This window comes from Aptenodytes patagonicus, chromosome 8, assembly GCF_965638725.1.
Source record: "Aptenodytes patagonicus chromosome 8, bAptPat1.pri.cur, whole genome shotgun sequence".
Lineage (NCBI taxonomy): Eukaryota > Metazoa > Chordata > Aves > Sphenisciformes > Spheniscidae > Aptenodytes > Aptenodytes patagonicus.
Window position 1 is genome coordinate 12056752 of NC_134956.1, and position 12969 is coordinate 12069720.

The following is a 12969-nucleotide window of genomic DNA, read 5'->3' on the forward strand; positions in this document are numbered from 1 at the left end:
GCATGGCAGAGGGGGCAGAGGTGGCAACACGTGCCCAGCAATAAAGAAGGTGGGAACCTCTAAAACTGGTTCTGCTCTTGCACCTAAAGCTGAAGTCCTGCCCTGCAAAGCTGCTCCCCACACAAGAAGTGAACTATCAGAGGATGTGAAGTTGCAGTGGGAAATATGGAAGGGTTGCAAACAGCTAAAGCTTACATCAGTTGGTGACCTCTCCGAGAGGCAGGACAGAAAGACAATGTGTTCATACGGGTTTGCGCACACCGACTTTGCGTTGCAGCCTGGCCTCTGCCACTCCCAGCCTCCCTGATTCAGGAAAGGATGTTTGCACGTGCCTTGTACCAACTGCACGCGCGGCATCGCTGTCTATTGCTTACTTAGCAAGCTGCAACTGCGACACAGGAGGGACTGACACCAGTCATGGGTGACCAGCACAGTGGAGATGTGGGAGCAGGGACTGGTAAATGGTATACACCATCACCTCCTAATGGGAGATAAGTAAACACAGCCAGTAGTTGATCTGAACAGTAAAGACAAATATTGTCCCGCCCTCTTGTTGTAATTAGTAACTGCATCTGTTCGCCAAGCTGCGCAGTACCAGGAGGCAGAAACCTGCAGTGGGGAGGGAGGAAGAGGAAGTGAAGGCTATGGGAAGGGCAGGGATCTGTCAAAACTAACTGTTGCTTTTGCAAACAGCAGTCAATAAACTGGTTTCCTTTAATAGCCATTGTTGTTGCACTAGTTAGGTGAGAGCAAGCATGTGGATGCTTACTCATGCTACAGCTCACACCTTGGCTTTGTGTGGAGACACACCTGCAGAGTGTGGGGAAATCGTGCTGTTGTGTGATTAGGTGCTTTCTTGAGCAGATGCCAGAGCAATGCCATTTTGAGATGTTCAGCAATTACAGTTCCACTAGCCAAGGCCAGCTGAAGCATCCAAAGATACATCGGGTTTCCCAGCCTGCGGTTAGCGAGACTGGAGTTAGCATGGGTTCAGGCACAGGTCAGTCTCCACCAGAAAGCTTTGCGGGCTGTGCACAATGTTTTCTACCTGACATATGCACGTTTCTAAGGATTTCACCAGTGCTACCGCAAGAGCTGAATCAATCCAGGATCAATTTGATACATGGCCAATAGGCAAACCTTGTTTAAACAAAACTTCCATTGAGGTCGCACACAGAGGCACTGCAGCCCTACAAAATCTCAAAGCCTGCAAGGGTTTCTGTGTTAATTTTAAGCGACTCTGTGGAAAGCAGTCTCTGATATTCTGTTATGTCAGCCATTGAGGTAGGAAAGAGCAGGCTGCGATTTGAGAGCAGGGGTGTCTGCAAAAATGTTTACATATAGTAAAGAACTGCTGTCAGTCAATCTAATCACTCGCTGTATTTTCATGCCAGCTTGCTAGTGAAAATATGTTGCACCTTGTATTTGTTATACTGCCTTCAGGTGTTATTTGCCAATTCTAAACTTGTTTTGTAATGGAAAATGGGAGATTAGATGAAAAAGCCAAATCCTTCAATCCTTGCTCAGATGATACTCATACTAATTTCAATTTTTCAAGCTGTTGTGTTTAGTTTATGGCCCCTGTGCTTAGACCCAAAAGCTGGAGCTAAAGAGCTATGTAGAAGTGACCTAGTTTTTAGTCAGTAAAGCCACTCTCACTTTTTATCGAACAACAAAACGAGCTACTTCTGTTTCAACATAACAATTTGGAAATTTTACTTCTTGTTTATGACTATTGATAGGACAAAACTTTCAAAAGTATCTAAGTCTTCTCAACAGCTACTGCCATTAGGGCTCTTAAGGCACAAATAGTCTCAGGAATTTTATTCAGTATTTTGCAGACAAATAATAACCCAGGACTCTTCCCCGTGGTGTCCAAAGGCTGAGTTCTGCAACGCCTGGCAATTGTTGTGCTAGATGAGAGGAGAGGTTGCAGGAACACCTTGCCTCTCTGAAGCATTGGGGTTTTTTTCTTTTCTCACTGGTTTCACAGAAGATGAGGGGGCTGAGCATCTAGCAGCATGCTGTCAGGCAAAGTCGTGGTGCTGCATCAGTGTGAATGAAAGCAAAATTAGGGCTTTGCTGTCAGGGGGATGAAATAATGGCAAGAATTTCCTAGCAGAGATCTCTTTGCCAGCTTCCCATTAGGTTTCATTCACTTGATGCATTTCACTGCATACATTTCTTTGAGAAATGAAGGGCTGTATTCCGTCAGCCAAGTTGCACCTTAATGCTGTGCCTAGTCAGCAGAAAAAAAGGTAGGTCCTCCGAAGAGTAGCCGAGGGCTTAAGTAAGACACTGAGCAGGGAAGCTGTCAAGAGCCAGGTAATAGGAGGTATATGGCAGAGAGACTTAGCCTGGCTGAGTCTGCTGGATATCAAGGTGATGGGTACACAGGAATTTTCTCTCACATTTCGTTAGTTTCTGCATTGGAGTCCTGTGCCCGCCGTGCCCCTGCTTGCTGTACCGCAGAGCCCAGAGCGTGCGGGTTAACAGCCTGGCTTCGCTTCACCCCCAGCCCCAGTGCTGCATTTCTGAACATTTGGCAGATCTGACAGCCCCAGACTTGGGGGCTGTGATGTGTGGTCTCTTTGGGTGACCCAGGATCAGGACTGAAATATCAGACCATTACGCGTAGGTGGAGGCAGAAGCATTTGGATGGTGCCTCCAATTTTCAGGGGCACGTATAGAATAATGACTTCCTATTGCAGCACTGGCCGCAGTGTCTCTGCTGAGCTGCCTGTGTCTGGGAGGGGTGGGACACGTAACGCCATGATGCCTCTGCTGCAGAAAGTTAATGTTCTCTGCTGTGCAATGAGCAGTCTCTCCATTTCTTCAGTATTTGGAGCTATAATAATAGACCCTGCACTCTGAAAATTGGACTGTCTGGCAAGTGCATTGATAACTTGACAAATCTATTGACTGGGAAAGATGACAAAGGAAGAAATGAGTGCTCCACACTAATCGTTTTGAAACCTTCAGTGGTACTAAAGAACATTTGTAAGGCACAGCAAGTGAAATATGCTACACGACCTAACCTCACCCTTGCTAATTAGTATTAGACAGATACCAGAGCATCTTTACATTGCTGCTTTTGTGTTTGCTGTGTGCTCCGTAAAATCCTTCTGGTTTCGATGGGTGCTCTTTCAAGTTGTCTAGCATGAGCAAATACTTTGAAGCAGGTGCTAATCAAAGAGCTAGAGCAGGAGTTTCTACATCATCCAACATCTTTTTTAAGTTTAAATATATTAAGATCAAAGCTGTTTATTGCGGTGAATACACTGTCTAAAAATATATTCAAAACCTCAATCAAAATAAAGTTGAGGAATTCACTAGCTGTAAACTGCTGTCATTATTTTATATTGTCAGTTCATTTAATATTTCACTGTTAATGTACTGAAAATGTCTAACTTGTAGCCTTCAGACTGTTTTGTGGTTGCTGATGTTGCAATGACAGATGGTACTTTTAAATGAACAAGTTATGTTTATGTTGCTAAAGCTGGATTTTAAATAGTCACCTGTCGAATTCAGCAAAAATTCTGTAATTTCATTGCTACTTCTGCTGTAGTTCTGGACTAATTCTATGCAAACTTTGCCCAGTAAAAACACTGGGAAGGTTCATTCAACTTCAGCCACTCTCACTTGATGCCATTCCAGTAAAAGTAAAACATAATTGGTAAAAGTGGAATCTTTGAAGATAAGTATTTGCGTGTCATTCAAAAAGAAGTGTCTATTAGACTGATGTTTTTTATGATCCCTGCCTATAGTCATACAGTGGCTATGTAAGAGTCACTTTAATCACCAATGTGAAGCAACTGTTCTGGGGCAGAAACTGGAATGGTAAAATTACCAGAATTGGGGGCAAAAGATAAAATTCCAAACTCCAATCAACGTTCAGGACTCTGCTTGAGATCCATTCTTTAGCTGAAATGTCATCTCTAAGAGTGCTCTGTAGCATCAGACAGTGTTGTAAGGTATGAAGTTAAGAACGATATTTGTATTTGAAATCACGGGGAATATCAACCCTAAATGAAATCAATGGCAACACTTCCACTGTAGGAGCAGTGTAGACGCCTCAAGCCCAAGATGTAGTTATCCAGCTGAAGGATTGATGCTGATGCCCATCTGTATCTTCAACTTGCAGCAGGCCATGGTGGCAGACAAATGGGAAGGAGCAGTGTCTGTCCCATGAGCAGCTGACATCCATGTGGTCTGTCCTACTGACACCTGGTGAAGACCAGGTCCATGGCAGATCAGGATGGCAATTGGTTCTCCTCTGTTAAAACCCACCTCAGACATTATATACTTGCCTTGTATTTGCTGATGTCTGAAATGCTGTTGCTAAATTGAACATGCTGTTTTTACTTGCAGCTCTGAAGCCTTTGTGGGTTGATTGCCAAGTTAATGATTTATACCTTAATGCTCCATTTAGGGCCCTCGTGTTTATCGCTCATGGCGCTGGGGAACACTGCGGCCGCTATGATGACTTGGCCCAGAGGCTGACAGGACTTAACTTGTTTGTTTTTGCCCATGACCATGGTGAGTAGCCTAAAACAGTACTTGATTTACAGCAGCTCAGGACTTTACTGAAGCAAATGCTATTAAAGCTACTCAGCAGTGAGAGAAGAGTTAATAAAATATTTACACTTCAGCATAAATGAGAAGGGGATCATCTGTTGCTTTGTAACAATCTGCATATTGAATCTGTAAAAAAGCTATCCCGGTTCCTTGAGTTTTCCTCAGCCTTGTCATTGATATTACTGCCGGTGCTATTTTAACTTCTGTCTAAGGGATTATTTCTCTCTCACCTATCTCTTGGGGGGTGAGGAGTTATTATCCACTGTGGAAGTGGGGCTAGGAGCTATTTCTGTTGGATTCATGCTCGTTGTCCTAAATGATCCCAGAGGGGAGGCTGAGATGACAGCACAGCTTTCATACACCAATACAACTAGACAGCTGCACCCATGGGTGCACTGGGACATGGACAGGCATGGAGACATCACAGACCTTTCTCTGGACGCATCTCCACAGTCCAGCAGAGACTCTGGAGCTGGCTGTACACACCTCAGCTCTGATGAGAAAGCAGCTTGAGTGCATGGAAGTCTGTGATAACAGAGCAACACCACTTCAGCCCTCAGCCAGTAGGTCTGGGCAATGCTGTGCCATGTAGGCTTACTGTCCCAGCCTCTTCTGGCTTGAAGATCTCTGCTCTGTGCTCCATTCTATGACACAGATATGCTGGATATCACCAGATCTCCTGCAGCACGTGAACTGGGACATCCCGATAACATATTTGAACCACTTATCCTGGTTCTTTGATAGCCTCCTGTCACACCTGACTCCTGCAACTTCATGACTTCCTTATGCTTGGAAGTCTTTGCTTTGTTTTTATCATTGCAGATCGCTGCCTCCCTGCAAGAGTCACTCTAGATACTAGCAAAATGAATCAATGGGATTAATGATGGCAGTGGACAAAAGGCAAGGCCGAATTCTGAGCTGACAGGTTGAAACGGGATGAATCTCAGTTAGTGTAAATCTGATCTCCTTCTGGCAGATCCTCCCCTGACATCGGGGAAGTACACTGCAATACATTGGAAAGTACACTGCAGTTCACTTGGCTGAAGCTGAGACTCAAACCTGCCCCTAGATCTCCTCAAAGACAGGATTGCTTAATTTGAGCTTGAAGATCCTGAATGCGGTAGAAGGTAGAGCATGTGAGACATTGCACCATTTAGTCTGCGAGAGAAAAGGTAAAATCTTACTGAATCCAGGTGACCAAGGCTTCCCCTCACACTTGCTCTCATGACTCCCTTTCAATCACAGCACTGCATTTATGTGCAAAAATTAACCCTATATTTTCCCTGAAAAAGAGAATACCTAGTCCTCAGGACAGCTTGCAAGGAAAGTAAATTAAAAACGTGATTTTTCTGGGTAGTCGATCACATGCCATATTCAGGGCTGGCTTTACAAAGACAGTTGACCCATGCAGATGTATCGTAGCTGACCACATCAGTCTCTTTCTCCCTATATAGGCACAATATTTCTAAGTGTTGATTCATTCATTTCGATATACTTCATTCTGAGCTGGACGTAGGCTAGCAGGAGTCTGCAGTAATCCCAGTAGAAAGTGTCTCCATTCCTCTTTGTTTATCTGTATGGCATAAAGTTTATGAGAAAGGCAATGGAACAGGCCACGTGCTGTCCACTCTGCAGCTGCTGTCAGCAGACCACAGACATATATGGGACACACAAGCAATTTGTTCAGAGCCACTGTGGGCCTGCGGTTGCTCGCTGTGCATGCTTAACGTCATGCCTTAGTTCCTCATTCCCTTAAAACTCAATACAGGGTTTAAGAAGTAGAGTTAAAATAAAAATATTTGAAGCAACAAACCTAGAAGAAATGATAAAATGTATTTATTGCATGGATTTGATATGGAGAATGCCTCTTCTGTTAATGGAGAAGGTCTTTGGGGTGAAAGTTCCTGTCAGGCATTTTTTGTGCTGTATAAGGAGACAGTTATCTGCTCTCTTTTTCCTTAAATATATTTTTGACTAGAGAAACATAAATATTTGATGTTTTTTTTTTTCTGTAGACTGATGTTGCTGGATTAATTAGTTCACTTCAATTAATACAAATCTGGTTGCTCAAGCCAGTTAACAACTTCATTCTCCCTGTCAAACCTACAGTTTTCTTTGTAAATGCAGTTTGTTTTTAAATCATCAGTAATGGGGAGAGGGTAAAGAGGAACCTGAAAGCAGAACAATGGAAACACAGTTGTGTTACACAAAGAGCTAATTTAACTGAACCTAGATTCACTATAAGTTAGAAAGACAATTAACATATTTTAGGCTCTGTAAAACAATCTTTGCACCTAAAGAGGTAAGCGGTGAGGATAAACTTTGATGGAATACAGGTTACAGCCTGAGCTGGATGCCAGCAAGAGCTAAAGGCCATAAACACCTCCATTGCCAAATTTGCTCAGATCAGACTGAGCTTTCCTCTACCATTTTATCTATTCCAAATCATTTCACCAGTGTGTTCCCCCTTTGCATCCTGTCCTTTGGATATCTTTGGGTAATATTGATTATTCAATCATGTTAGCATAATAATTGCTTTCTATTCCCCATCTCTTACAGTGGCTCTTAGTCTTAAGAGCTTGGCGTAGATTTCCTGACGTGGACATTTATTCTGGTTCTGGTATTCTCAGGGATAAAATTCCCAATATAGGCGCATTATCCGTGAGATTATTAATGCAGTTCCACAGCATGGCTAGCATGATTTCCCAAATGAGTTGGGAAGTTACTAGGGCTGTAGTATGCATGACTTGACTGATTTATATTGTGTCCATCCTTCAGTCAAAACAAGGAAAAATAATTTCCATTTATATTGCTGAGTCTGTAGGAGCTTAGGCACTGGGTCTAAATCTTGCCGAGGGCTGCTCTGCCCCACTGCTTCCTGTTATGCGAGGCTTCAGCAAAAAGGTTGGCATTTCGCAGAGTAACAGTATTCACCCAAATTTGTGTCTTAGTATTGCCCCATATAAGGTATCACTGGCTCAGTTCTCTTAGTATGTCAGGATTCATGCATTTACTCTTCGGGGTATTTCATAGAATCCCAAGACCGCTGGACCTCATAGATATGTATTAGAAGTTTTCCATGGTGGTGGTGAAAATTTAATTCCGGAAGATCTCTTAACCCTACCTTACATCTAATATTGTTAAATTGCTTTGTTTTATGTCAATCCCATGAAAGAGGAAAATGGTATTTCTTTGTAATACAGCATTTTTTTCTGTGGTCTCTTAAATGGTGTTTTTAATAGGCATGTAACCGTTTCCCATGATTTCTGGGTTTACTTGGTGTGTAGCTTCATGAAGGCAGAGTTAAGGCTGCTGGAATGACCTTGCTATACATTTCTGCAAGCTTTAGGTATTTTGAAATGACATGTCACTTTTTCAATTTCCTTTCTATATTACTTTTATTTTATTATGGCAACATTCTGATGACAGAAGAAAGAGGCAGACAAACATATTAGGTTATTGGCAATCAATTTAGGAAAGCCCTCTTAGAAGGAATACCTGTGGGAGGTTCATCAAACTGGAGTGATACTGTAATTCTTCAGTCAGATGCAGGCGGATTGCAGCTCCATTAGTTATAATGCAGTATTTTTAGGGATCTGTAAAGCTGAGAGCCAAGGAAAATGAGAATAAAGGATAGAGAATGTGGCTTTGTTTTCTCATACCAAGCATTTTAAGTTGGTAAAGCACATGATGTTCCAGCTATCCTCATCTCTCTTCCTATAACATCTCATTTGCTGATATCTTATTCTCTGTGGTTGCATTACAGGGCCAGAGCCCAGAACAACCACAGTTTCACCTTCAAAAGTACATGTCAACTAATAGCAGTTACAAAAGCATTTCCAAGATGCAAGGGCCACAAAAATGTATTTACTTCTCTCTTAGACTTTTTAACAGTAGTGGCACTGGCCCTCTTTTTCACTTGGACTTGCTGGTGCTTCTTACCAGTAATGTGGCTGTCTTACGTGAAGATGAGGAAAGTGAAATACTTAGCCCTAACCTGGCAGCAGTTCCTAGCCCTTAGATTTGCTTGAGGACAGCCCCTCCAACCTCCCTCTCTCTCCAGACGGAATAAAACCTCTAGCTGTCCTGGTACGTGGAGACCTCCAACCCTTTGACCCTCTTTGAAGCTGTTGAATTTCCCACTCTCGAGTTATGTGTAACATCAGATCAAAGCAAAGGGAAAGGTTGCAGCTTTAACACCTTATTCATATTCCTTAGATGTTTCTAACTGAATTTCAGCTTTCTTTTTCATCCTTGCTGCTACTTTGTGTGTGGTGAGCATTTCTGATGGGTTAGCAGGGCCCTCTGACACCTACTGCTGCTTGTGCTCCCCATTAATTTTCTCACTGTTTTCTCTATTTAACAAAGCACTTATTTCTAAAAAGTAGAAAATAGCTGGAGCAGAGATTTTTAAATGCATCAAATATTAGCTGGTTTTGTTTTGTTTTTTTTCCAAGTGATTGCTATGTTGTTCTCGCAACTGTAAAAAGACCATTTTGTTGATGAGAACAGAAGGCTTTTATTTATTCATAGCACTGGGAAGGATTGATCTACACAGAAAGGTTAAAAAGGACTAAACATGGTGAAACTGGGAGGGGGGGAAATGACTAAGAAGTATGTCAGCATTAATAAGAGCAAGAATTAGGGTAGCACTGGGAGTGAGAAGTAACAGCTCATGCACACCAGTGCGAGGGAATGTTCCTGGAGAGCAGCGCTCCCTGATGATGTGATCAGGCAGGCTTCAGGGCAATCTCCAGGGATGGAGTCAGGAAAGCCTTAGCAAGCGCTATTCGGAGCTGGTTTGCTTGCAGACCAGCACAACTGTTCCTTGGTGACTGTTAGCGAGGCTGGGTGTGGGCCCGCTTACCCATAGCAATCTGTTCACTTTCTGCTTCCTCAGACTGAATCTACCTCACTAGAGCAGGAAAAGTTTAAACTGCTTTTCTGCAGAGACATAGGAAAGAATGGCACTCATTGTTTGCGTTTCCTTTGACAGGAGGCTTGCAATGGGTTGTGGGCATTTCTATTTATTTTTTTCCAGAGAAGGGCTCCTGGCCTTCAGCATAATACGTGAACATTGCTGGGAAATAAAATCTTCCATATGCACGGCTGGAAATAACCACAGGTGTGGATGCATTTGCAGGAGTGAAAAATGACTGTTCTCCCCATGAATCCTGTTCTCTTTCATGCCCTCGCAGCAGGAAGAACCTCACACAGAACTGGGATTTGCTTGCACACCAAGTTGCACTACCTGAACCATACCAGCAGCCATGCTCTGAGCAGTTGGACTGCTACTGATGTGCTCATCCTTAGACAGGTGCTCTCCTTGGCTAGCAAAGGGAATATAGCACTAGCTGTGTACCTGTATTAGTGCATCCTCTTTTGGGCTTCTTCTGAAGTGATGAAAGTTGTTCCCCCAGGAGAAATTCATAGTGCTGCCCAGCCCCATGCATAAACACAGGTCCTGAACCTACTGCGTGCTATAGGCAGAGCTCCCATAGTAGGGTAGCATGGCTGGCAGGCAGTGAGGTCTGCAGTCGTGCAAAACCACGGTGTTTCCCACACACAAGTGTCATGGGGGGGTGGAAAATGCTGTTACAGTTCGGACTGGAGTGGTGACTGCAAGGGCAGGAGGAGAGTCAGAGCCCAGCTGTCAGGTTGAGTTGCCTTCTCTCCATATGCATTTCATCTGCATAAAACCCTGCTCTTCAAGAGTCGGGAAAGCGCTTTCTTTCAATATTTTTACTAACAGTTCCAATCTGAAGACTCTGAGCCCATTCATGTTTGTCAGATAAGGACTGCTGTGGGGGCATTTGCCGCTGATAGTTCGTTAGGATTGTCGAGCAAAGAAGGAGGAAGTTCTTCAGAGCTTCAGATTAAACTTTGCAAGTACATTCCCTATGGGAAAATTAGCCCTTTTGTTCTTCAAATTTTCTCAACTTGTCTGTCTTTCAGTCTTTTATGATAATTCATTTGGAGCAGAGCGAGAGCTGCTAAGGGGTGATTAATCTGTCCCACCATGATCCAAGTGTATGGACATAAATCTTTGTGCATATAGCTCTGAAAACTGCTAGATTGAAAGCTCATGACAGAGCAAAAACTACGGGAATATAAGGGGACACTTATTTATGATTCTTGGACCCTTAATCCATGTTAAGTGTCACAGGGACCCATGAGCCCCGTCTGGAATTCATCCATTTTCCCCTTTTAACCTGGGGGAAGATTGGGTCGTAAACACAGCTGCGACATCAAAAGCAGGCAGTGATGTTTGCTGCATGGCATGCGGGCAGAGATGGAAGCTGAGGGGATATACCAGAGAAGAGTCGTGCTGGTCTGCCCCACCTCTCATGTTCTCTCCTGTAAGCAGCCGCTACAGGTTCCTCTTAGCAGGGGGATCCCGGAGGAGATGGCTCTTTGGCCTGGCTGGCAGAGCACTGCCAGTGCCATTTTATCCCTGTTTTGACTCTGTGTCTGGTACGGTCCCAAGCCAGCCTAGCTCTCCCTAGCCTTTCCTTCTCCAAATGTTGAACGAAGGTTGCAGTCAGGCTTATCTGCCTTCCAGGGCAGCAGTGAGGAATGCTCAGCATGTGTGGGGCACGCAGGAGGTGAAACCACAGAGCATAATTACAGGGTGAGAGTTCAGATACTGCAGTACACCATGTAATTCTTTAGGCAGTGAGAAAACTAAGAACCTGGAGCAAAGTCCTCCTATAAAACAAATAGCTACTGAGTAAACTTAGTTCTGCCACCCTTTTCTAACTCTGTTTAGGTTGTGGGGATTCTCATGTAAAGTGGGGCTACAGCGTGTGCTTCTCCCAACACAGATGTGAATTCTGAACTTGAAGACCAAAAAGCAAGATTTAACTTGAGATGACCTGGGAGGCCAGCCTGCCCATCACTGATGAGCTCCAGCCAAAGTGAAACCAGTCACTTCTCACCTCCAGCTCTTCGGGAGTGATGACTGGTCTTGTAGCACTGGATCTTAGAGCAGCACTGACAGCTGGCTAAGGAAAACAGGTCATTCCGTTTGAGCCTTTTTCATACCGCTAAAAGATGCAACTTTCCCCATGCATTGGACAAGCTCTTGAACACACTCTTTTGACTGGCTAGTGTATTTTCTCTTGCTTTCTCCCAGATTGCTGCATGGAGTCGGGCTCTGTTGGTGGTCGTGAGATAGTACCTCCCAGAGAGGCCACAGCTCGTGTAGGAAAAAGTGGTTTGGATACACCTCCTACGACACAATGATGCTGAAATGTATAATTGTATCAGAATACAGTGCAGCCCGGGGTAGCATCCTGTGGCACAACAGGCAATTGCAAGTACTTTGAGATGGGTTTTATTAAACGGAGGTGTGCACGCTATTATTGTTATTTTTGAGAAGCTCATTACATACTTCTGCAGCCCAGTCTTGCTCTGGTGAAGCCACCTCAGCAGTGATTCTGTCACTTTAGCGCTCGCCCTTCATTCACACTGGGACCATACAGTCCCGAATCTCCGCCTGCACCACATGGCATCTTTCAGGGTAGTAAGCAGTGTTGCCGTTTGAGGAGAGCAACTACACAACAGCAAGAAAACACTATGTGAATCATGAAAGCAAATAACCTACAGTGTCTCATGCTCTAGAGGAAGCCACAAGCTGGGACTTGGAAATCCAAGTGCGGCTTTTATTTTGTTTGTCTTGTGAAGGCAGATGAAACAACGCTGTCGAGCCAGGAAGCAGCTAGACCACAGCAAACTAAAAATAAAGAGACAGTGAGGCTGCGCACAGCTGATGTATCTGACAGTGCACACGTAAGCCACAGTGGAGTGTTTTGCTTAAAACGTTTGGGTTAGGAAAGGGGCAGGGGATACTCAGAGGTATTTCCCCTCCACACCACTCAGGGGATGAGACTTTCTTTGTTTCATGGACTTCCCAAGATTGATACTGGAGCTGTGCTGATGTAAAAGTGGGGAAAACATGGTCCTGCACCTATCTTTTAGGCAAGGGGTTTTGGAAATTGTGAGGACTGGATACACCTTTAGCACAGACACATAGAAGCAAGAGCACCTGAAATCAGACATGTGGTGTCATCTAATGTGTGCCATGAAAGCATGCCAAACCAAACCTGGGCTGCTCAAGGCAATCTATTTGTTTATCTGACCAATTTTTTTTTTAAAGTCAGATTTAATTGTGGTGTAATCAGTGATATAAAATAGGCAGGTAAGTTCTGTGCTATAACCCAGAGCTGGATGCAGGCATTGTTTGGATGAGGGGTGTGGAGGCAATGCAGATGCTCCTTCATCACTGCCCCATATGTGCCCATCACTAGATGATAATGTTGGACTGCGGTAAAGATTGCAAAAGAATGGTTATGGTTTCCTCAATTCCCCCAATTACTCTGCTCCTTCCAA

The 12969-nt window shown here is 43.9% G+C and overlaps 1 protein-coding gene across 4 annotated transcripts in view; it reads left to right on the top strand.

Annotated features, from left to right (window-relative positions):
- The window catches only part of MGLL (monoglyceride lipase), a 68006-nt gene that overhangs the window by 17994 nt on the left and 37043 nt on the right, over positions 1-12969 (top strand). For all 4 annotated transcript variants that reach the window (XM_076346379.1, XM_076346381.1, XM_076346378.1 and 1 more), the window contains exon 3: positions 4433-4539. In XM_076346379.1, coding sequence (XP_076202494.1) covers positions 4433-4539 — 107 coding nt within the window. The remainder of the gene's footprint in view (positions 1-4432; positions 4540-12969) is intronic.